A 24,065-nucleotide genomic window follows, 5' to 3' on the forward strand; every position below is an offset into this window, starting at 1 on the left:
AGCGGTGAATGCTCCAACACTGGAAGTTTTTAAGAAGAGACTGGACAGCCATTTGTCTGAAATGGTGTAGGGTTCCTGCCTGAGCAGGGGGTTGGACTCGATGACCTCCAAGGTCCCTTCCAACTTTTTTATTATTATTATTATTATTATTATTATTATTATTATTATTATTATTATTATTATTATTATTATTATTACTTCCACGTTGTCATTTTTCTTCTTGTTGTTCAGGGATTCCCCGTTTTCACCCTCCTCCTCCTCCTCTTCCTCCTCCTCCTCTATAATTCCTTCCACAATGGCTTTGGCGTCCCCGGGACTCGGGGCTTCTTCGCACCTGAAACAAAGCAAGGAGGTTTAATTCAGACGTCGAGATTGGCAAGCGCAGAAAAAAATGAGAAAACCCTGGAAAGTGCTCTTCAACCTCTTCATCAAAGATTTGGATGAGGGGATAGATGGGGAACTCATGAAATTTGCAGATGACACCAAGCTGGCAGGAATAACCAACACTCCAGAAGACGGGCTTAGGATACAGGAGGATCTGGACAGACTTGAATACTGGGCGCTATCTAACACAATGAAATTCAAGGGTGAAAAAAGTAAAGGTTCTACATTTAGGCAAGAAAAACCAAATGTGCAAACCCCATTCCCTTCTAGCACTGATGATGGTACCTAGTTGGGTCATGAAACGTCTGCAAGCAAACAATGAGCACAGAGACCAGCCACAGCTCTACACTCCCCCAGAATTCCCTAGCCGGTTGAAGTCTACACATTTTAAAGCATTTCAAGTTTTTGAAAAGCAAGGAAGAGGTTTGGCAAAAGGGCACAGATGAAAGGGTTTCCAAGGACGTAAGAAGGCAGGGAAGGAAGTTTTATAAAGTCGACGTACTGTTTGACCTGGCCGAGCATGGATACTCTGGCTGATTCGAGATTTCTGATCTGCCCACTCTTCACACTAGGAGAAAAAAAAAAGGAAAAAAGACCAGCCATCACCAATGCGGAATTCGTAAGTGTTGTTTTAACTTTCCTTTATTTTTTATTATTTTTTTTAGCAAAGGTGGTTTACCTTGAATTTTTTTAAGTCCCACCTGTCCCCTCTCAGAGGAAGGCAGAGTAGCTAACATGGAACAACTGGCTCTAGTTTTATTTTTATTATTATTATTACTTTGGCTTGTCACACAGTCGGACAGGTGTTCAGACTGGATCTGGCATTTTTTTCACCCAACTATTAAGTCCTTCTCAAGGACCTGGGAGAGGCAGATGTGGTGGTTTGATGGTGTTAAAGGTCTCGTCGCAGGATGTCAGCTGATTTGAGTCAAGCTGCCTTTTGCAATTGACTAATGGGGATTTTGTCAATGCCAACCGAACCCAACCCAACCCAATCCAACTCAATCCAAATCAACCTAACCCAACCCAATCTAATCCAACCTAACCCAACCCAATCCAACCCAACCTAATCCAACCCAACCTTACCCAACCCAACCCAACCCAACTCAACCCAACCTAATCCAACTCAACCCAACCCAACCTAATCCAACTCAACCCAACCCAATCCAACTCAACCCAACCTAATCCAACCCAACCTTACCCAACCCAACCCAACCCAATCTAATCCAACCCAACCCAATCCAACTCAACCCAACCTAATCCAACCCAACCTTACCCAACCCAACCCAACCCAACTCAATCCAACCCAACCCAACCCAACCCAACCTAATCTAACCTAACCTAATGGTTCAACCATCATGGTTCATGCATTACCTCCATTCGATGGCGTTTTCCAGAGATTTGAACGTCTTGGGGCGACTCCGGAGGAAATTCTGCATGCTGTTGAGGGCATCCATAGCTGTCCCTACACCAATGACAGAGGGATGTCTGGTATTAAACAAACTGACATGTATCACGCCTGCTGCAAGGTTAGGAGAAGTTGGTCTAGAGCAGGGGTCTTCAAACTTGGCCCTTTGATGACTTGTGGACTTCAAGTCCCAGAATTCCTCAGCCAGGCATGAGGAATTCTGGGAGTTGAAGTCCACAAGTCATCAAAGGGCCAAGTTTGAAGACCCCTGGTTTAGAGGAGAAAATGGTGGCAACTTACCTTCCACAACGTCAATCATACAGAGGCCCAACAAGCTTGGCACCAGATTGGACGCGGCTGTGTGGACAGCGATGGCTCCTCCCATGCTGTGCCCAATCAGCATAATGGGAGGGCAGAGGTCGCCATACATGACTTCCACCACGTTGCCAACGTCTCTAGAAAAAACATAAGAATGGGAGAACATAAGCTGTGGTCCTGCTGGATGGGAACCCCAGACCCATCTTGCTCGCTCTCCCAACTGCCCAAGGAAGCCCACTGGTCTCCTAGCACAGGAGTATCCAAACTTGATGACTTTTAAGACTCGTGGACTTCATCTCCCAGAATTCCCCAGCCATCAGGAATCTGCAAATTTGGCAACTTTTAAGACTCGTGGACTTCATCTCCCAGAATTCCCTAGCCACTAGGGATCTCCAAACGTGGTAACTTTAAGACTCGTGGACTTCATCTCCCAGAATTCCCTAGCCACTAGGGATCTGCAAACGTGGTAACTTTTAAGACTCGTGGACTTCATCTCCCAGAATTCCCCAGCCATCAGGAATCTGCAAATTTGGCAACTTTTAAAACTCGTGGACTTCATCTCCCAGAATTCCCCAGCAACCAGGGATCTCCAAACGTGGTAACTTTAAGACTCGGGGACTTCATCTCCCAGAATTCCCCAGCCATCAGGAATCTGCAAATTTGGCAACTTTTAAGACTCGTGGACTTCATCTCCCAGAATTCCCTAGCCACTAGGGATCTCCAAACGTGGTAACTTTAAGACTCGGGGACTTCATCTCCCAGAATTCCCCAGCAACCTTAAAACACCCCCTTTCCCCCCCAAAAAAAATTATGGAGCCACATACTTGGACATTGTTTCTGCAGACAGGTCTTCGGGATTACGCACTGTTGTCTCACCTGTAACAACAAAAGCAGCTCAAATGAAAAGAAGTGTTAACCAGAATTAAAATCATTTCTCCTCTATGCCCTTATTGACCAAAACTGGATTGCATCTGAATTAAATCAGACGAGGGGCAAAAGGCGTTGACCGTTCTATTTCTTTTTGCAAGTCTCTGTGTTTTGTGATTTTTCTCCAGTTCTCTTTCTTCTCTTTGGCTGTCTCCAGCTACCGCCACGTCCACCGTCCAGACTTTTGTGTCTTCTAGTTGTTAAGTCTGGGGTGTGATATGACAGGCGCCTGTCTGTTTGAATTCTGAAATCGCCCAGAGTCCTGGGATACGATGTGGGTGGCAAATAAATTTTTATAAATAGATAAGCAAGCATTTGGTTTCTTCGTTTTTGAGGATTTTCTCTATTTTATGGCCCTACAAATTCTTCATTATATAATAATAATAATAATAATAATAATAATAATGATGATAATAATGATAATAATAAAGTTGGAAGGGACCTTGGAGGTCATCTATTCCAACCCCCTGCTCAGGCAGAAAACCCTATACCATTTCGGACAAATGGCCGTCCAGTCTCTTCTTAAAAACTTCCAGTGTTGGAGCATTCACCGCTTCTGGAGGCAGGTGGTTCCACTGGTTAATTGTTCTAACTGTCAGGAAGTTTCTCCTTAGTTCTAGGTTGCTTCTCTCTTTGGTTAGTTTCCATCCGTTGCTTCTTGTCCTGCCTTCGGGCGCTTTGGAGAATAGCTTGACTCCCTCTTCTTTGGGGCAGCCCCTGAGATACTGGAAGGCTGCTCTCATGTCCCCCCTGGTCCTACTTTTCATCAGACTACATATATCCAATTCAATTCAATTCAGAATCAAGCTGGAAGGGACCTTGAAGGTCATCTAGTCCAACCCCCTGCTCAGGCAGGAAACCCTATACCATTTCGAACAAATGATTGTCCAGTCTCTTCTTAAAAACTTCCAGTGTATATAATATATTATATATGATTATATGATATATATAATCATATATAATATATATATGATGTATGTATGTATGTATGTATATATGTTATATAATTATATATTATTATATATTATAATTATATTATATATTATTATATCATATATTTATATTATTATATTACATTACATTACATTAATTATTATATTGGTTGGGGGCCTCTGCCTTACCGTGTCCTCTTAGATCCAAAGCAACGATCCTGCACTGGATACGGTTGACAATGGCAGCCTGCAGGAAGAGATTAAAAAAAAAAAAGGACTCAGATAGTTATAAAATCGGAGGGATAGAGGTAGAGCTCTTAAGGAGTTAAGGTCCCACCCTTGTAGACAGGATGAGACCCCAAGAATGATCCAGCCCAGCAATTCTCAACCTGGGCAACGGGAAGACGTGTGGACTTCAACTCCCAGAATTCCCCAGCCGACAAAGCATCCAACTGACTCCTAAATAAATACGCGAGTCAGGTGCCAAGCCTCCGAATTTTGATCACGCGACCACGGGGAGGCTGCAACGGTGGTGTGAAAAATGCTCGTAAGTCACTATTTTTTCAGCATCAGAATCGAGTGGAAGGGACCTTGGAGGTCTGCTAGTCCAGCCCCCTGCTCAAGCAGGAGATGAAGCACCCAGTGATGAAGCATACATAATGTCTGAAGGAAAGCTGTTCAGTGCTGTTGTAACTTTGAATGGTCACTAAATGAAATGTGGTAAGTCGAGGACGACAGATAGACAGACAGATACCGTAGATAGATAGAAGATAGATAGAAATTAGATAAGAAAGGAAGGAAGGAAGGAAGGAAGGAAGGAAGGAAGGAAGGAAGGAAGGAAGAAAGAAAGAAAGAAAGAAAGAAAGAAAGAAAGAAAGAAAGAAAGAAAGAAAGAAAGAAAGAAAGAAAGAAAGGAAGGAAGGAAGGATGGGAGATAGAAGATAGATGATAGATAGATAGATAGATAGATAGATAGATAGATAGATAGATAGATAGATAGATAGATAGATAGATAGATAGATAGATAGATAGATGATAGATAAGAAATTTGATAGAAATTAGATAAATGATAGAAATGAGATAGATAGACAGAAATGAGATAGATAGACAGACAGACAGACAGATGATAATCTTTCTTGTCATTTTTTTACTGTGGGCACAATGGCACACATTAAAAATGAGATTTATGCTCTCAAGTGTACACATGCATAACACACATTTAAACATATTATAACATATGTATAGACTTACACCCTTACATCTAAGTAACACATCAATATAAATATTATAAATATTTGTACTTACCAAAGGAAATTTGGGGCTGAACTGTGGTGGTAAGTCGAGCCCACCCTATATAGCTGCGTGCCCAGAGTCTTTCTGGGGGGGTAAATGGGGGTCTTTAAAAATCTGACCAAGCCACACACATGGAAGGAAGGAAGGGACGTACCGTGAAGACAGCCCAGGAGAGAGCCGAGTGGCCTCCGCCGTGTAGAAGCAGCAACAGGGGACCCTCAGACCCGCTCTTGTAAACTCGAAAAGTGTATGAACAGTTAAGGATGCGACAACCTTCTTTGGAAAGACTTGAGGTTTAGGGGAAAAAAAGGAGAGGGAGATATAATACTACTACACTTAGGATAAAATCCTAAGGATGGAAGGGACCTTGGTGGTTTTCTAGACCAACCTGGATTCTATCCCTCTGCATTAACAGAGGGAGAGAATCAAGATCATGTGAAGTGTTAATACCACTTTACAATGCCTTGGTAAGGCCACACTTGGAATACGGCATCCAGTTTTGGTCACCACGATGTAAAAAAGATGCTGAGACTCTAGAAAGAGTGCAGAGAAGAGCAACTAAGATGATCAGGGGACTGGAGGCTAAAACATATAAGGAACGGTTGCTGGAATTGGGTGTGTCTAGTTTAATGACGAGAAGGACGAGGGGGGACATGATAGCAGCCTTCCAGTATCTCAGGGGCTGCCCCAAAGAAGAGGGAGTCAAGCTGTTCTCCAAAGCCCCTGAAGGCAGGACAAGAAGCAACGGGTGGAAACTCATCAAGGAGAGAAGCAACCTGGAACTAAGGAGAAACTTCCTGACAGTGAGAACAATTAACCAGTGGAACCACCTGCCTCCAGAATCGGTGAATGCTCCAACACTGGAAGTTTTTAAGAAGAGGCTGGACAGCCATTTGTCCAAAATGGTATAGGGTTCCCTGCCTGAGCAGGGGGTTGGACTAGATGACCTCCAAGGTCCCTTCCCACTCTGTTATTCTGTTAACCCCCTGCCCAAAGCAGGAGACCTCCAATCAAAGTAAAGTTTTTCTTCCTTTTTAACTGTTTATTAATTGTTAGCTTTATTTCTCCTGCAAAATACGTGCAACCCTGTCTTTTTACATATTGCCTTCAAAATGGGCGTGTTGTTTGGTTTGGGAACGAATTAAATTTATTTCCATTATTCCTTATGGGAAAAATGTCTGTGTACTCCTCGTTTTGGGGACCAGTTAAGGATGAGTACCAAGGTACACAATATTTAAAAAAAAGGAAGCAATGGCTGGCCTACAATGGTTTTGCAGTTTTAATTTGAAAGCCGTTCCTGTCTAGCAAGGACGAAATGTGTCCTTAAACGGAGCTGGGAGAATCCTTAGCCTTAAATATTTGACTGCCCCGTGGAGGGTTCTGCAACTGGAGTAAATCAACCAGCGGCCCAAAGGAAAGGATATATCCTGGCCGGAGTCCGTCTCGACCACCACATCTTCCATAGATTCGAAATATTGGTTCCAGGAAACCGGACTGTAATCACGCTTCCTGCCAGGCCTAAAAAAAGAAAAGAAGGCATTTAATTTTGATTTTTAATTTTGATTTTATTTTTTCTTAAGGCGAGTCTAAAAGAGAGCTGGGCGTTTGATGGCCCCCGGGCCAGCTCCGGCCCTTTGGCGGTCCCTGTCCAGCCAGCGCGGTTTGCTTTTTATTGTGAAGGCAACTTTTTTGGGTTTTTTTCCATTTATGTTTATGCAGGCATGAATGCCTACACATCTTCACTCCCTTGTTGGTTTGGCAGTCCCAGTTTCCCATGAGACCCCTTGGGAAAATTAATGATGGAAGAGGAGGAGGGCTGTGGGGTCCTTGGTGCTTTCTGAGCTGGGTGGTTTTCTTGCAGAGGTTTCATGACCCAACTAGGTAATATCATCAGTGCTAGAAGGGAGGAGGAGGAGGAGGAGGAGGAGGAGGAGGAGGAGGACCTCCTCCTCCTCCTCGACGACGACGACGACAACGACGACTGTGGGGTCCTTGGTGCTTTCTGAGCTTGGTGGTTTTCTTGCAGACGTTTCATGACCCAACTAGGTAACATCATCAGTGCTAGAAGGGAGGAGGAGGAGGAGGAGGAGGAGGAGGAGGAGGAGGAGGAAGAAGAAGAGGAGGAGGAGGAATGTGGGGTCCTTGGTGCTCTCTGAGCTGGGTGGTTTTCTTGCAGACGTTTCATGACCCAACTAGGTAACAATATCAGTGCTACAAAGGAGGGGGGATTGTGGAGAAGAGGAAGAGGAGGAGGAGGAGGAGGAGGAGGAGGAGGAGGAGGAGAATGACTGTGAGGTCTTTAGTGCTCTCTGAGCTTGGTGGTTTTCTTGCAGATGTTTCATGACCCAACTAGGGAACTTCATCAGTGCTACAAGGGAGTGGGGGTTGTGGAGAGGAGGAGGAGGAGGAGGAGGAGTGGGGGTGGTGATAGGAAGGAGGAGGAGGAGGAGGACTGTGGGGTGCTTGGTGCTGTTTGAGCTGGGTGGTTTTCTTGCAGACATTTCAGAAGGGAGGGGGATTGTGGAGAGGAGGAGGAGGAGGAGGAGGAGGAGGAAGAGGAAGAGGAAGAGGAAGAGGAAGAGGAAGAAGAGGAGGTGGTGGTGGTCATTGAGATCCTTGGTGCTCTCTGAGCTTGTTTTCTTGCAGACATTTCATTATCCAGCTAGGAAACATCATCAGTAATACAGAGATATATCGGTGCTGTAGTAAGTGGTTATACAGGTAGTCCTCAACTTAGAAAAAATTCATTTAGTGACAGTTTGAAGCTACAACGACAACTGAACAAAGGGACTGACCGTTTTTCACTTACAGCCATTGCGCATCCCCACGATCCAACGATCAATATTTAGGTACTTGGCAACTGACATGGGTGTAGGAAGGCTGCAGTGTCCCGGGTCACAATTCCCAGCTAGCATCTGACAAACACATTCCACGGGGGAAGCTGGATTTGCTTACAAATGTGTAGTGATTCGCATAGCAACGGTGCGAAAAAGGTCCTAAAATGAAGCACTCCTCTCTGCATACCCACTCCCTCCTAGCCCTGAGGATGTTACCTAGCTGGATCATAAAACGTCTGCAAGAAAACCAGCAAACTCAGAGAGCACCAAGGGTCCCACAATCAACTTCCTCCTCCTCCTCCTTCTAACACTGATGATGTTACCTAGCTGGGTCATGAAACGTCTGCAAGAAAACCACCCAGCTCAGAGAGCACCAAGGACCCCACAGTCCTTCCTTCCTTCCTTCCTTCCTTCCTTCCTTCCTTCCTTCCTTCCTTCCTTCCTTCCTTCCTTCCTTCCTTCCTTCCTTCCTTCTCCTCCTCGTCCCTCCTAGCCCTGATGATGTTACCTAGCTGGGTCATGAAACGTCTGCAAGAAAACCACCCAGCTCAGAGAGCACCAAGGACCCCACAGTCCTTCCTTCCTTCCTTCCTTCCTTCCTTCCTTCCTTCCTTCCTTCCTTCCTTCCTTCTTTCCTTCCTCTTCCTTCTCCTCCTCGTCCCTTCTAGCACTGATGTTACCTAGCTGGGTCATGAAACGTCTCCAAGAAAACCACCCAGCTCAGAGAGCACCAAGGATCCCACAGTTCAGCTGCAAGCTACAAATATTTTCTCCTATCAGATATCTTTATTGTTATTTTATTATTATTATTATTATTATTATTATTATTATTATTATTATTATTATTATTATTATATGGATCATCGCACAGTCAGCCAGATGTTCAGACTGGATTTGGCATTTTGTCTACCTATCGAGTCCAATGGGTCCTGGACCCTATCCGTCTACACCTACAAACTACCATAATGTCTAGAGCAGCGTCCTACCTTCGCCAAGGATCATTCCGGCGGAAAACGTTAACTGATTACCGCTTAAACAGTTACGGCTACTACCACAAGTTCACCAGCTCCAGTTGTTTTGGGATTGCACCCAAGGCGCCTATTACTATTGGTACCACCCTTGCTTGCCTTTGCCACAGTCTGTCTGTCTGTCTGTCTTCCTTCTTCTTCTTCTTCTTTTTCTTCTTATTATTATTACTACTACTACTACTACTACTTAACTTCAGGATAGCCAGGCCAAATTTGGAAGATTGGGAGAGAGAAATCTGAGGCCGGAGACATTCGGCAAGAAAAAAAAAACAGCACAATTTCCTTGTTTCAGAGTCCAACGTTAATCTATCTATCTGTAAACCCCGCCTAAAACCCCGATATAAAATTAACCTTGTAAATAAGCAGATAATTGTGAGTCACTGATTGCGCTGTACAGGTTAATCTTTGACTCGCCACAACGGAGCCCCAAAATTTCTGCTTCCGCTAAGCCAGAAGGTTTGTTGAGTTTTGCCCCATTTAAGACCTTCCTTGCCACCGTTGTTAAGCGAATCACTGCGGTTGATAAGCTCGTCAGACGGTCGTTAAGCGAAGCTGGCTTCCCCCGCTTGACTCTGCTCGTCAGTCGCAAAAGGGGATGGCGTGATTCCCGGGACACTGTGACCGTCGTAAATAGGAGCCAGTTGACAAGCGTCTGAATTTTGATCACGTGATCAGGCTGCGACGGTCGTAAGTCCGAGGTCCCTTTTTCCCAACGGTGTTGAAACTCAAAGAATCACTACTCAAGCTACCTGTACCAATACAGGCTAGATCAGGGGTAGGCCACCTTGGCTCTTTTATGACTCGTGGACTTCAACTCCCAGAATTCCTCAGCCAGCCATGCTGAGGGGAAAGGGAGAGGTTTCCAAGCTGAGCCAGCCATGCTGAGGGAAAAGGAAGAGGTTTCCAAGCTGAGCCATGCTGGCTCAGGAATTCTGGGAGTTGAAGTCCACACATCTTAAAGTTGCCAAGCTTGAGGTTATAACTCTTCTTTCTCTCCTTCTGATTTTACTCCCAGGTCCCAGCAACACAGGCTTCTATTTCCATACCCCCCCTTTTTTGGGGGGGAGAAACAGAAATCCTTTCTGGATTCCCCCCCCCCCCCCGCTTTTCTCATCAAAGCTTCCCCCACCCCAGCTGATGGTGTGTGCTACTCTGCCCCCCAGTGCCTTGCACCCACCTCTGCAGACGGAGCCTCCCCCACTGATTAGATAAGCTTTTTTTTTTAGATAACCTTTATTGTCATTTTTTTTCCTGTGGGCACAACGCACACATTAAAAATGAAATTTAGTTGCTTCCTCTCAAAGGGTAGAAATATATTTTTAAGAAGAGACTGGACAGCCGTTTGTCTGAAATGGTCTAAGATTTTCTGCCCGAGTAGGGGGTTGGACTAGATGGCCTCCCTTCCAACTCTATTCTATTCTAAGAGACTGGACAGCCATTTGTCTGAAATGGTGTAGGGTTTCCTGCCAGAGCAGGGGGTTGGACTAGATGACCTCCAAGGTCCCTTCCAACTTTATTATTATTATTATTATTATTATTATTATTATTATTATTATTTAATTATTATAACACATTTAAAACATGCTATATATGTAAAGACCTACATCCTTACTTATAAGTAACATATAAATATTAATTGCTGCCCCCCCAAGCCTGCCCCCACCCGCAGCATCTCTCATCCAGGTCTTCCCAACCCCCCTCCAGGCAGGCTGGAGGGGGTGGGAGTCCATTGGGGTGGGGGGGGTTTACCCTGTCCATGGTGCTGGTTCTCCTGGGGATCTACCCCCCCCTTATCAAAGGGAGCTTGTTTGGGGGGTCCTGGATGGCTGGGGATGATGGGAAAGGGATCTCCGCAGGACAGGAGGAGGGCAGTTGGGGAGGGGGAGGCGAAGGGGGGGGTATTTCAAAGGGGGGGGGGTGTAAGTTAGAAGGACCAGTCCCACGGGGGGGGCAAAATGAGGAGTGGTCCAGATGAGGGGGGGAAGGGAAGAGACCCTCCCCATGATCCAGCTTGGCGGGGGCAGGGAGGGAAGAGACCCTCCCCTGGATTAGGATTAATCTCACTTGGAAGCCAGGATTTTGATCTGGGCGACCTATAAACGGAATAAATCCAATGGGATTGGGAATAGAGGACGGGGCTCGCAGGGACCCCCCCCGGCCCTGCTGGCAGGGGATAATGGGAGTTGTAATCCAGCGTCCTTGCAGGGCATTAGGTTCATCCCCCCTCCCTCTCCCCCTCCCAGCCCCCCCAATCCTCCCCCCGGGCCACGCCCCTTCCTCTGCTCCCCATTGAAGAGGGGCCCCCCCGCCGTCTCCACCCATGACGTCACCGCCGGCCTCCCCGCTTCCCTCCCGTGACGTCACCGCCGCGGGGCCCCCCCGTGACGTCACCGCCGCCGTCCTACCCCATGCGCATCTTGGGAGGGGCCTGGCCGCTGCCTCCGGCGGGGCCCGGCGGGCGCGGGGGCAGGCGGCCGAGCTGCAGCTGCTTCTCCAGGGCGGACATGGCGAGGGGGACGCGGGGCCGGCGAGCAGCGCAGCGGCCGAGGGGCGTGGAGGATCCGGCCCCCGCCTTCCCAGAAGGAGCCGCCGGCCCGCCGCTCCCAGCAGCCCCTCCGCGCTCGCCCGGAAGGGAGGGGCTCCCGGCCCCGAGGCAGGACGGGAAAGGCAGTCCCGGCGGGACTGCGATCGGGGCACGCTCGGCGACGCACGGCCGGAAGCTGCCGAAAGGCACCCTGGGAAGCGGAGTATTAAAACGGAGTACGGGCAAAGAGGAGGCGGTTCGACCGACCAAGAGAGGCTTGGTGGAGCCATAGAGATAATAATTAGAGGGATCTGAACCGGCAAGATTGGTTTTTTTCGCCATGTATACCTGTGTTGTTTCTCTGAGTCATATATGTGTGTGTATGTGGGTATATGTATTACTATTATTACTATTATCATTATTTTTATTTATTATTATTGTTATTATTTTATTTTGGTCATGTTTATGCAGTGTATGTTGGAGGTGGTTACCCTTGGAGAAGTGTCTGCAATGAAATGTTATTTTAATGTATTAATGTACATTTAAATTGACAATAAAGATATTATTCTATTCTACACTAGTCTATTCTATATTTCTATTCTGTTCTATTCTATTCTGTATTTCTATTCTGTTCTGTAATTCTATTCTATTCTACACTATTTTATTCTGTATTTCTATTCTGTTCTGTAATTCTATTCTATACTATTTTATTCTGTATTTCTATTCTGTTCTGTAATTCTATTCTATTCTACACTATTCTATTCTATATTTCTATTCTGTTCTATTCTATTCTGTATTTCTATTCTATTCTGTAATTCTATTCTATTCTACACTATTCTATTCTATATTTCTATTCTATTCCATTCTGTATTTCTATTCTATTCTGTTCTGTAATTCTATTCTATTCTACACTATTCTATTCTATATTTCTATTCTGTTTTGTGATTCTATTCTATTCTACACTATTTTATTCTGTATTTCTATTCTGTTTTGTGATTCTATTCTATTCTACACTATTCTATTCTATATTTCTATTCTGTTCTATTCTATTCTGTATTTCTATTCTATTCTGTTCTGTAATTCTATTCTATTCTACACTATTCTATTCTGTATTTCTATTCTGTTTTGTATTTCTATTCTATTCCATTCTGTATTTCTATTCTATTCTGTTCTGTAATTCTATTCTATTCTACACTATTCTATTCTGTATTTTTATTCTGTTCTGTAATTCTATTCTATTCTGGGAATTGAAGTCCACATCACCTGAGTCCATACAACAGGGGTCTTCAAACCTGGCCCTTTAATGACTTGTGGACTTCAACTCCCAGAATTCCTCAGCCTGTCTGGCTGAGGAATTCTGGGAGTTGAAATCCACAAGTCATAAAAGGGCCAGGTTTGAAGACCCCCTGCCATACATGAAGCCTACACATGAGTCCACACATGTTAAAGTCCACGCCTCAAGCCCACCCATCTTAAATGGCTCCAAGTGTGTGTGTGGGGGGGGGGAAACCCCTGCTCTATCGCAAATTGGGTGTTTCTAACACTTAGTTTTAGTATCTCTATGTTCCCTCGCAAAGCTTTCTGGGAGTGGTAGTTGAAGCGGCGACCGCTCGAGGCCGCGGCCCTCCCGCCATTTTCCCAGCAGGCCGCGCGGCGGCGGCGGCGGCGGCGCCCGTTGCTAGGCAGCGGCTCCGGGCCTAGCGGCGAGGATGAAGCAGAAGAAGAGCAAAGGCGGGCCGGGCCGGCCGGGGGCCGGCCGTCGTCGGACGGGTGAGTGAGGGAGGTCGGGGCCGGGCTGGGTCGGTCCCTGTCGCCTTCCCACAACCCCAGCGGCTGACCCGGGTTCGCAAAATGCTCGGACGTGGGAAGAGACGCTTTGCTTTTTTTCCCTCTCGTGCAAAGGATTTCCTTAAGAGTTAGACGAAGAGATGGACGGGGGACCACCAGGAGATCCTAGAGGGCAGGAGAATGGGAGGGACACCGAAGGTGGTGGGAAAGCACTTGGGGAAAATGTCGTGTTTTTATGCACTCTTAAGGAGAGCCAGAATTGATGGAATGGGGAATGGCAGCAGGCTAGATAACCAGGAGAACTGGTTCTGAGTTCGAGTTCTGCCTTGGGTACCAAGTGAGCTGGCGGCGGGGGGGGGAGCAAGGTCAACGAAGGCAAAAGACGTGGGAATAGATGCTTTGTTTTGTTTTTGTTTTTCCTCTCCTGCTGTTGCTGCGAAGGATTTCCCAGTTGGAGAGTTGGATGGGGGACCACCTGGAGATCCCAGAGGGCAGGAGAATGAGAGGAAGACCCTAGAGGAAGGCGGTGGGAAACCACTTGTGGAAAATGTGTTTTTATGCACTCTAAGGAGAGCCACAATTGATGGAATGGGGAATGGCAGCGGGCCAGATACCGGCAGAAGTTTGAGAACTGGTTCTGAGTTCGAGTTGTGCCTTGGGTCCCAAGTGAGCTGGCGGGGGGGGGCAAGGTCAGTGAGGGCAGAAGATGTGGGAATAGATGCTTTCTTTTTTTGTTCCTCTCCTGCTGTTGCTGCGAAGGAAACCTCTCCCTTTCCCCTCAGCACGGCTGGCTCAGGAATTCTTGGAATTGAAGTCCACGAGTCATAAAAGAGCCAAGGTGGCCTACCCCTGCCCTATACCAGTCTCTTCTTAAAAACTTCCCGTGTTGGAGCATTCACCACTTCTGGAGGCAGGTTGTTCCACTGGTTAATTGTTCTAAATGTCAGGAAGTTTCTCCTTAGTTCTAGGTTGCTTCTCTCCTTGATTAGTTTCCATCCGTTGCTTCTTGTCCTGCCTTCAGGCACTTTGGAGATGTTTATGAAGATTAACAGAATAACAGAGTTGGAAGGGACCTTGGAGGTCTTCTAGTCCAACCCCCTGCTTAGGCAGGAAACCTTATACCATTTCACACAAATGGCTGTCCAGTCTCTTTTTGAAAGCCTCCAGTGATTTCTGGTGGCAAGTCGTTCCACTGGTTAATTGTTCTCACTGTCAGGAAATTCCTCCTTAGTTCCAGGTTGCTTCTCTCCTTGATGAGTTTCCATCCGTCGCTTCTTCTCCTGCCTTCTGGCCCTTTGGAGGTCATAATAGTCATAATCTAATTTAATTTGCGCTCTGTTATTTCTCTTCAGCTCTCAGTGATGTCTCCCCTTCTACCAGTTTACCGCCTCTGGTGGAAGGAGCCCTGCGCTGCTTCCTCAAGCTGACTGTTAGCAAAATCCTGTGGATGGTCGCCAAGCCGCTGGCGCCGTCCCTGGTTCGGGTGAGATGGTGGGGAGAAACCAGCAACGGCACCGTCTTCGTTTCCCAGGATGCTTCCCAGCCAGAGCAGAAAATCCTGAACGCCACCACCTGCTACCCAGTGCGATGTGGGCCCAAGCAGTTTGCCTCTTACCTGGCAGGTAAGAGCTGGCTCTTTGCAACTCATAGGGTGACCGGTTGAACGGGCGTGCCCTGGATGTGGTCAGTCCACAGAGGTTCTCTGGAAATGGCCACAAAATTGCTAATTTTAGGGTGGAAAAGAGAAATGGTGAAGTGCAATTGAGAAGTGCGATAATCGTATTAGTTGTGGCGTCCTTGGTGCTCTCTTGGCGGTTTTCTTGCAGACATTTCGTTACCAAACTAGGGAAGTGTCGTGATTCCGTGTCAGCCTGTGTTCCCAACAGTTGAGTCCGGGGAATCTGAGGAGGAGGTAGAGGAGGCATTTGGAGGGCCATCAGGGTCAGAAGGAGGCTCTGATGAACTACAAGACTCACGGTCTGATGAAGAGCCTGGGCCCTCCAGTCGTGTTACGGATGAAGATCAGCTGTGTGGGGAGAATGAGTCAGACTTGGAGGATTCACACCTGATGGACATGATGATTGATGCTCGTAGACGCAGGCAATTAGCGAGAGCAGATCAGCAGCAGTCAATACGACAACTCCAGGGGAGAAGGCACTGAGAGGCAACGCCTTGGGACTGTTTTATAAAAAGGGAAGGTGTGGGCGGTGCTGGTTGCTGAAGGCCACCGTCGCAAAGTACTTCATGGGATCATGTTCTGTTAGTATTGCCGGTGACTACTTTTCTGTTTTGCATTGTGTTTCGTGTGGACAATTTCCTCCATTTGGATTGTGTTTGCTGCTTTTGTTTCTGGACTATTTGGCAGGTTTGTTACCCATATTAAAAGGGGTTTGTTTTCTTTTGAGTCTCCAACCTATTTTCTCAACAGGGGTTTTGTCCTTGTGCCTTTAACAAGGACGGCCATAGGCTGGGATAGAACAGGAACATCCTCAGTGCTTCAAGAGAATGGGATTTGAAGAGGAGGAGGAGGAGGACTCTGGGGTCCTTGGTGCTCTCTGAGCTTGGTGGTTTTCTTGCAGACATTTCATTACCAAACTAGGGAACATCATCAGTGCTTCAAGGGAGTGGATTTTGAAGAGGAAGGAAGAAAGGAAGGAAGGAAGAAAGAAAGAGAAAGAAAGAGAGAAAGAAGAAAGAAAGAGAAAAGAAAGAAAGAAAAAAGAGAAAAGAAAGAGAAAAGAAAGAGGAAAGAAAGAAAGAAAGAAAGAAAGAGAAAAGAAAGAAAGAAAGAAAGAGAGAAAAGAAAGAAAGAGGAAAGAAAGAAAGAAAGGAAAGAAAGAAAGAAAGAAAAAAAGATGGATTAATGCAGGAGTCTTCAAACTTGGCCCTTTTATGACTTGTGGACTTCAACTCCCAGAATTCCTCAGCCAGGCACATGTGCCTGGCTGAGGAATTCTGGGAGTTGAAGTCCACAAGTCATAAAAGGGCCAAATTTGAAGACCCTTGTTCAAGGGAGTAGGTTTTGAAGAGGAGGAGGAGGACTGTGGGGTCCTTGGTGCTCTCTGAGCTCGGTGGTTTCCTTGCAGACGTTTCATTACCAAACTAGGGAACATCATCAGTACCAGTAGGGAGCGAGGTTTGCTCTCAATTTATATTCTAGTGCTTTGGTCAAGGAGCAAACAATACCCCAATCAAGGAACTGCCAGACAAGGTAACAGCAAACACCCCAGCCAAGGAACCACCAAGACCGCTTCCACTTCTTCTAGCATTGATGATGTTACCTAGCTGGGTCATGAAACGTCTGCAAGAAAACAAACCCACTCAGGAAGCATCAAGGACAGCCCCAGTTCAACTGTATACGACAGATACAGTTTTGAAGTAGAACCATACCCTTCGAATTCGTGTGTTGCTGATCCAGTTGGACCAATTTGATCCCCTTTGCTGGCTTCCGACAGATATGGGGGCTCTTGTCCTGGAAGTCATGACCAAATCAGACCACCTTCCGATCGGACGGGTTCAAATCAAGGGGCTGGCTCAGCTGTCCCCCAGCCACCCAATCAGTGGATTTTTCACCATCGTTTCTCCGTCGTCGGAAAAGATGGGAGAGCTGCAGGTGAGTCAAAATTCTTTTTTTTCCTCTCTCTCTGTTGCCTGGCCTTAACTCCAAATATTGTAAATAGGGATCAATTTAAAATGCACACAATGTCGAGGTCAACGCTGCTCACATCGGATGTTTTTGCACTGACAACAAACGGAGATGTAGCCATCTTCTACCTTTTCCTTTTAGAGTTAGATGATGCTGGGAGGAGGGGGGATGTGAACGAGAGTCCAGCTAGACATAACAACACTAAACCTAGCGTGAGAATCAAGGTTATTGTAACCAGAGATGATAAGAAATGGCGGGCTGGAGAACTGGAGGGAAAGCCTGCGTTTCAAGCTAATTGGGGAATGTGATTTATGACTGTGAATTGGAGGAGGGAATTGTGCTTTGATAGTATGTACTCAGGGGAGGGGAATTCAGATTTTGGCTTCGCTTATGCCAGTGCCGATGCTATGCTACTCAAAATAAAGATTCTTTAAGGTAAACAATGCCTTAAAGTTCTTTTGAAGAGTTTCATCTGTCGGAACCATGACATTAATTAGTAATAGTCTGGATGTTCCAAAGCAGCAGACCCCAACCTTTCCAGTTTTGTGGACCGTTGGCGTTGGTGGTGGGACGTCTCTGCCTATGTAGCTCCATTTGCACCAGTTGCTGGTGTGTGTGGAGATTTGCGCATGGGCAGGCGCCCTCGCCGTTCACGCAAGTGGAGCGGCGTGAACGCGCTCACCCACTGCTTGCGCAGACCGGTTCCGAATGGGCCTTGACCCGGAGGTTGGGGACCCGTGTTCTAAAGCAGTTGTTTGGGTTGTCTGGAGGATTCATTTTATCTGCATCCCACTTTTACTATTCTTACAAATAACTTAAGGCAGCGCATATATCCAATGTTCCTTCTCTCTCCTCTTTTTCCCCACAAGAGCCTTTTGGAAAATGAGTTGTTCAGGATCAGGTTTCTGATATTGGTGCAGACAACCCAAAAGGGCTGTTGAACGTTGTGCAAGGGTTTAGAAAATATTAAAGCAAGATAGACAGACAGACAGACATGAGGGATGAAGAGATGGTAGATGATAGATATAGATAAATAATAGATAGATAGGTAGGTAGGTAGGTAGGTAGGTAGGTAGGTAGGTGGGTAGACGTAGATAGATACAGAGACAGACATACAGAGACAGACATAATGGATGAAGAGATGGTAGATGATAGATATAGATAAATGATAGATAGATAGATAGATAGATAGATAGATAGATAGATAGATAGATAGATAGATAGATAGATAGATAGATAGATGAAAGAAAGAAAGAAAGAAAAAAAGAAAAAGAAAGGAAGGAAGGAAAGAAAGAAAGAAAGATAGATGTAGATAGATAGACAGAGACAGACATTATGGATGAAGAGATGGTAGATGACAGATATAGATAAATGATACATAGACAGACAGACAGACAGGCACGCTGGCTGAGGAATTCTGGGAGTTGAACTCCACGAGTCATAAAAGGACCAAGTTTGAAGACCCCTGGACTTCAAGTCCCAGAATTCCTCAGCCAGGCACGCTGGCTGAGGAATTCTGCTGGCTGAGGAATTCTGCAAGTTGAAGCCCACAAGTCATAAAAGGGCTAAGTGTGAAGATCCCTGTGTTAGATAGAGTGTGAATTGGGAGCTGTTTTTACAGGCTTGCTCAAATGTCCCACTGCAGATATCCCTGCATCTGGAACCTCTGTCCGATGTGTACGAAAGCAGCCACACGGTCCCCAGCACACATGCGAAGAAAGATGCTGCAGATTTCAGCCACTCCCTTGCTCCGTCCCAGATCCACAGACCAGCTGGCACACACCTGCATGGAAGAGAGTCCATAGGCAGCAGCAGAGCAAGTACTCCAAGGTATGTTTTTTTTTAACTCTTCTGGGATTAACTCAACTGGGATTTTAAAAAAAATCAGCCCCAAAGGTTCCAAACTGTATATTTCCTATCTTTTTGGAAAAAAAGAATTGCTGGCTTTATAGGATAGCCATGCTTTTAATATTGTATATATACGTGTATGCATGTTATGTTATATTTTAGAATAGAATAGAATAGAATAGAATAGAATAGAATAGAATGCAGGATAGAATAGAATAGAATAGAATAGAATAGAATAGAATAGAATAGAATAGAATAGAATGCAGGATAGGGTAGGGTAGGGTAGGGTAGGGTAGGGTAGGATAGGATAGGATAGGATAGGATAGAATAGAATAGAATAGAATAGAATAGAATAGAGCTTTAATACAAATCTAAAAGTACCACATTAAATATTTCCTCTCTTTTCCCCTTAGTATTTACCGTCTCATATTTAAACTAATACAATTCTTATTATATCGATTAAATAAAGATAACATTCTTGCATTTATCCATAATTTTTAGCTTATGCATATCCTAGTTATTTAACTTTCAGTCTTTATAGACAATCAGTGTCCTAATTAGTTGTTCCCAATTTTTAGTTTCCCGCTAATATGTGAATCTGACATTTTGTTGTTTATAATGTCCAAATTTTGAGTCACCGAATTTCCCTTTCTCCCATTCATCACAACGTCTAATATTCAGGATACACTGAGCAGGAGGTTGGACTAGATGGCCTCCAAGGTCCCTTCCAACTTTATCATCATTATCTCACCTCTTATCTATTCAAACGTACTCTATTTCTCACCATCTTACGTCATCTAATGAATAATACAGTATAACGTTCTTATTTGCTATTAATTTCCCAATATTTCTCCACTCTCCTCCGTGGAGAAAGGTTTTCCCACGGACCGGAGGGTGCGTGGTTTTGTGTGCTGCCTGCCTCCCACGGATGGGGCTTTGCTTGTTTGTGCAGACGGGTTGCTGGCGTGCCGCGGACTGGTACCGGTCCACATCCCGGGGGTTGGGGACCCCTGTACTAAGATAACCCCAACTTCTGAAACCACCGCAGGGATCTCGATCCAGCCTGAACTGGTTTTCCCGGGGCGCTTATGTTTCAGGGGAAAAGATCACTTATATTTCCAAGAGAACTCGGAGAATATCCCGAGGAGTATTTCCGGATCTCAACACCATCCGAATTGCGTCTTGAACGCGAAGGATCCCAAGCCGCAAAGGGTGTTTTTGAACAGCTCTGATCCAGAGGCACAAATGAAGTCAGGCAAGGAAAGCACGCCGCCTGTCCGTGTTCTTCCTTACAACAGTCCAGCCACGAAGGATCTCCTGACAGGTAAGCTGGTTAAGTCCTTGACTTAACCACCATTTTGTTTGTGTGCTTGTATGTTTGTGCGCGCTGTGGAATACAAGGCGGAGGGGTATTTTGTGTGTTTGTGCGCGCTCTGTTTTAACATGGTGGAGTGGTATTTTGTGTGTGTGTGCGCTGGTATACAAAGTGGAGGGGTATTTTGTGTGCGTGTGCTCTGGAGTACTTGGTGGAGGGGTGTTTTGTGTCTGTGTGTGTGTGTGTGTCTATGAACTGTTTTACGTATTTTCCCCTTTTTCTGTGTTAAATTTAAATAGTTGGTCGCACAAGCAACTGCCTGTGAAGGCTCCTAGATTGGAGTTGAAAGGCAAAAGCAGAAGCAGTAGACTCTGTCCCATATTATTTGGGTACATCATGTTGCTCTGATAGACTGGTCTCACCGGAAAACACGATGTAAAAGAGATGTTGAGAGTCTAGAAAGAGTGCAGAGAAGAGCAACGAAGATGATTAGGGGACTGGAGGCTAAAACATACAAGGAACGGTTGCTGGAATTGGGTATGTCTAGTTTAATGAAGAGAAGGACGAGGGGGGACATGATAGCAGCCTTCCAGTATCTCAGGGGCTGCCCCAAAGAAGAGGCGGTCAAGCTATCCTCCAAAGCGCCTGAAGGCAGGACAAGAAGCAATGGATGGAAACTCATCAAGGAGAGAAGCAGCCTAGAACTAAGGAGAAACTTCCTGACAGTGAGGACAATTAACCAGTGGAACAACCTTCCTCTAGAAGTTGTGAATGCTCCAATACTGGAAGTTTTTAAGAAGAGACTGGACAGCCATTTGTCTGAAATGGTATAGGGTTTCCTGCAAGGGGTTGGACTAGAAGACCTCCAAGGTCCCGTCCATCTCTGTTATTCTGTTATTCTGTTATTTAGCGATCATTCGAACGTACAACAGCACTGGGAAAAAAGTGACTTAGGACGGTTTTTCAGACTTACAACCATTGCAGCGTTGCCCACGGTCACGTGATCAGAATTCAGACACTTGGCAACTGGCATGTACTTCTGATGGTTGCGGTATCATGTGATCCCCTTTTGTGCCTTCCGGAACAAGCAGAGTGAACAGGGAACCTGGATTCACTTAACAACCGTTCGAAGTTACAACGGCACTGAAACGGGATTGATGACCGTTTTACACACTTAGGACCGTTGTAGCATCTCTGTGGCCACGGGGTCAAAATTCAAGTGCTTGGCAACTGACTCGTATTTACGACAGTTGCCAAGTGTCCCGGGGGGGGTCACGTGAATCCCCTTTTGTGACCTTCTAGCAAACAAAGTCAATGGGGGGGAAGCCAGATTCACTTCACCACCACGTGATTCACTTAACAACTGTGGCAAAAAAGGCCGTAAAATGGGGCACTGGTTCTCTGCGTGGATGCCGCTTCTGGAAATCCATTCTGGGCCCGGGCAACAAAAAAATTAGCTACCGGTTGCGAACTGACTGAATCCCACCCCTGGGCAAAACTCACTTAACAACTGTTAAAAATTTGGGCTCAATTGTGGTCATAAATTGAGGACTATCTTTATTTCAATTTTTTTTTCTCTTTTAAAGGCCGTGTTGCATTTGAATCCCGAAAAAAGGGTCACGGTCAGCCGGAGCGGTTGGTTCCCTTTGTTTTTAATTTTAATTTTGTTTTTCATTTTCTCTTTCTTCCCAAGACCTTTTGGACCGAGGGAACCGCTTGCGAAATGCGATGGCTGTGTCCGCCATGACAGGCAATCCGGATCCCGTCATAGAGCTGTACGAAGTTCGACCTTCCATAAAGCAGGACCTCTCCCGACAAGCTGGAAAGTGAGTGTGGGCAGGCAGGAGGGAAGGTTTAATAAATAATAATAATAATAATAGCATTTAATAAATAATAATAATAATAACAACAATAATAATAATAACAACAACAAACAACCATAACAATAACAATAATAATAGCTGAAGAAACAGTGGACCACCTGGTAAGCTGCTGCAAGAAGATCGCACAGACTGACTACAAGCAGCGGCCTGACAAAGTAGCAACAATGGTGCATTGGAAGATCTGCAAGAAATATCATTTGCCTGTAAGCAACTTGACCACCCTAGTATTTTATCTCTTTCAGTATCTTTTACTATTTTAATTTGACGAGACCCTGAAGTCTTAAGTTTGTCTGTTCGTGGACGTTGTATTGTGGGGCCTGAATTGTTAACAGCTATTCTTTCTGTTTAAAGTCTGGATAGTGGACGTGGCAGTGCCTGGAGACAGCAGAATAGACGAGAAAGAACTGGAGGAGATAACAAAATACAGAGACCTACAAATAGAAATAGGAAGACTGTGGCAAAAGCAAGCAAGGGTAGTACCAATAGTGACAGGCGCCTTGGGTGCAATCCCAAAACAACTGGAGCCCCACTTGGACACCATCACCGGCATTGACAAATTTGCCATTAGTCAATTGCAAAAGGCGGCCTTATTAGGAACCACTTCCATCCTGCGACGAGATCTGTGATACCATCAAACATCCACATCTGCCTATCCCAGGTCCTTGGGAAGGACTCGATAGGTAGACAAAATGCCAAATCCAGTCGGAATCTCTGGCTAACTCTGCGATGATTAATAATCAATAATAATAATAATAATAATAATAATAATAATAATAATAATAATGTTGGAAGGGACCTTAGAGGTCATCTAGTCCAACCCCCTATACCATTTCAGACAAATGGCTGTCCAATCTCTTCTTAAAAACTTCCAGTGTTGGAGCAGTCACAGCTTCTGGAGGCAGGTTGTTCCACTGGTTAATTATTCTAACAGTCAGGAAGTTTCTCCTTAGTGACGGTTTTTCGGAGTAACTTGGAAGCCGAGGCAAAATCGATCTGTTTTAATTTGTGTTATATAGGTATTGTTCTTAACCTCACTAGTTTAAAGGATCACATTTTCTCTCCACAAAATGCTTTGGGTTCTGATATTTTGTCGGATTCCTCACATCTTCCTTTCCTTTTTGTATTTTAATATTATCTCCAGAACTCTGAAGAATCCTGGCCTTATGTGTGAAGACCCTCTTGAGCCATTGCGGGAATGTTCGGAATTTGATTTGGATGCTGAGAAAAAAGCCATTGAGCTCCTGCTGGGCAGGTGAGATATATTGGTTTGGCTCCCATTTGAAAAAAAAAATGCCTCAGGAATCTTGCAAAATTTGTGTTCCTGGGGTAGTCCTCAGATTACGACCACAGCTGACCCCAAAATTTCTGTTGCTAAGTGAGGCAGTCATTTTTTTACCCCCTTTTGCGACCTTGCTTGCTGCAGTTGTTAAGTGAATCACTGCAGTTATTAAATTGTTAACGTGGTTATTAAGTGAATCCAGCTTCCCCCATGTCAGAAGGTGGCAAAAGGGGATCACACGACCCCGGGACACGGTGACGGTCATAAATACGAATCAGTTGTGTCTTGAATTTTAATTATGAGAACATGGTGATGTTGTGATGGTTGTAAGTGCGAGGACTGGTTATAAGTCACCTTTTTTCAGTGCTGTTGTAACTGGAAACCAGGAATCTCCAAACTCAGCAACTTTAAGGCTTGTGGACTTCAACTCCCAGAATTCCCCAGCCAGTCACGGCTGACTGAGGAATTCTGGGAGTTGAAGTCTGCATGTCTTAAAGTTGCCACGTTTGGACATCCCAGGGGTCTTCAAACCTGGCCCCTTCATGACTCGTGGACTTCAACTCCCAGAATTCCTGAGCCAGCGTGGGGGAACTATGGCCCCTTCATGACTTGTGGACTTCAACTCCCAGAATTCCTGAGCCAGCATGGGGGAACT

The 24,065-nt window shown here is 45.5% G+C and overlaps 2 protein-coding genes across 2 annotated transcripts in view; one reads left to right on the forward strand and one right to left on the reverse strand.

Annotated features, from left to right (window-relative positions):
* PPME1 (protein phosphatase methylesterase 1) overlaps positions 1 to 11,633 on the reverse strand; it is a 20,616-nt gene extending 8,983 nt beyond the window's left edge. Inside the window, exons 1-9 of the mRNA XM_015815496.1 lie at positions 11,533 to 11,633; positions 6,687 to 6,780; positions 5,417 to 5,509; positions 4,159 to 4,216; positions 2,935 to 2,986; positions 2,093 to 2,247; positions 1,759 to 1,849; positions 887 to 952; positions 199 to 334 (exon numbers count right to left, since the gene is read on the reverse strand). Of these exons, the coding sequence (XP_015670982.1) occupies positions 199 to 334; positions 887 to 952; positions 1,759 to 1,849; positions 2,093 to 2,247; positions 2,935 to 2,986; positions 4,159 to 4,216; positions 5,417 to 5,509; positions 6,687 to 6,780; positions 11,533 to 11,633 (846 nt within the window). The remainder of the gene's footprint in view (positions 1 to 198; positions 335 to 886; positions 953 to 1,758; positions 1,850 to 2,092; positions 2,248 to 2,934; positions 2,987 to 4,158; positions 4,217 to 5,416; positions 5,510 to 6,686; positions 6,781 to 11,532) is intronic.
* A 1,727-nt stretch (positions 11,634 to 13,360) lies between these two features.
* Positions 13,361 to 24,065, forward strand: part of C2CD3 (C2 calcium dependent domain containing 3) — an 81,415-nt gene continuing 70,710 nt past the window's right edge. Inside the window, exons 1-7 of the mRNA XM_015815486.1 lie at positions 13,361 to 13,421; positions 14,792 to 15,061; positions 16,895 to 17,052; positions 18,731 to 18,915; positions 20,031 to 20,257; positions 21,942 to 22,074; positions 23,273 to 23,383. Of these exons, the coding sequence (XP_015670972.1) occupies positions 13,361 to 13,421; positions 14,792 to 15,061; positions 16,895 to 17,052; positions 18,731 to 18,915; positions 20,031 to 20,257; positions 21,942 to 22,074; positions 23,273 to 23,383 (1,145 nt within the window). The remainder of the gene's footprint in view (positions 13,422 to 14,791; positions 15,062 to 16,894; positions 17,053 to 18,730; positions 18,916 to 20,030; positions 20,258 to 21,941; positions 22,075 to 23,272; positions 23,384 to 24,065) is intronic.

This window comes from Protobothrops mucrosquamatus, unplaced genomic scaffold (genome assembly GCF_001527695.2).
Source record: "Protobothrops mucrosquamatus isolate PMUCROS unplaced genomic scaffold, P.Mucros_1.0 scaffold344, whole genome shotgun sequence".
In the NCBI taxonomy this organism is placed as follows: Eukaryota; Metazoa; Chordata; class Lepidosauria; order Squamata; family Viperidae; genus Protobothrops; species Protobothrops mucrosquamatus.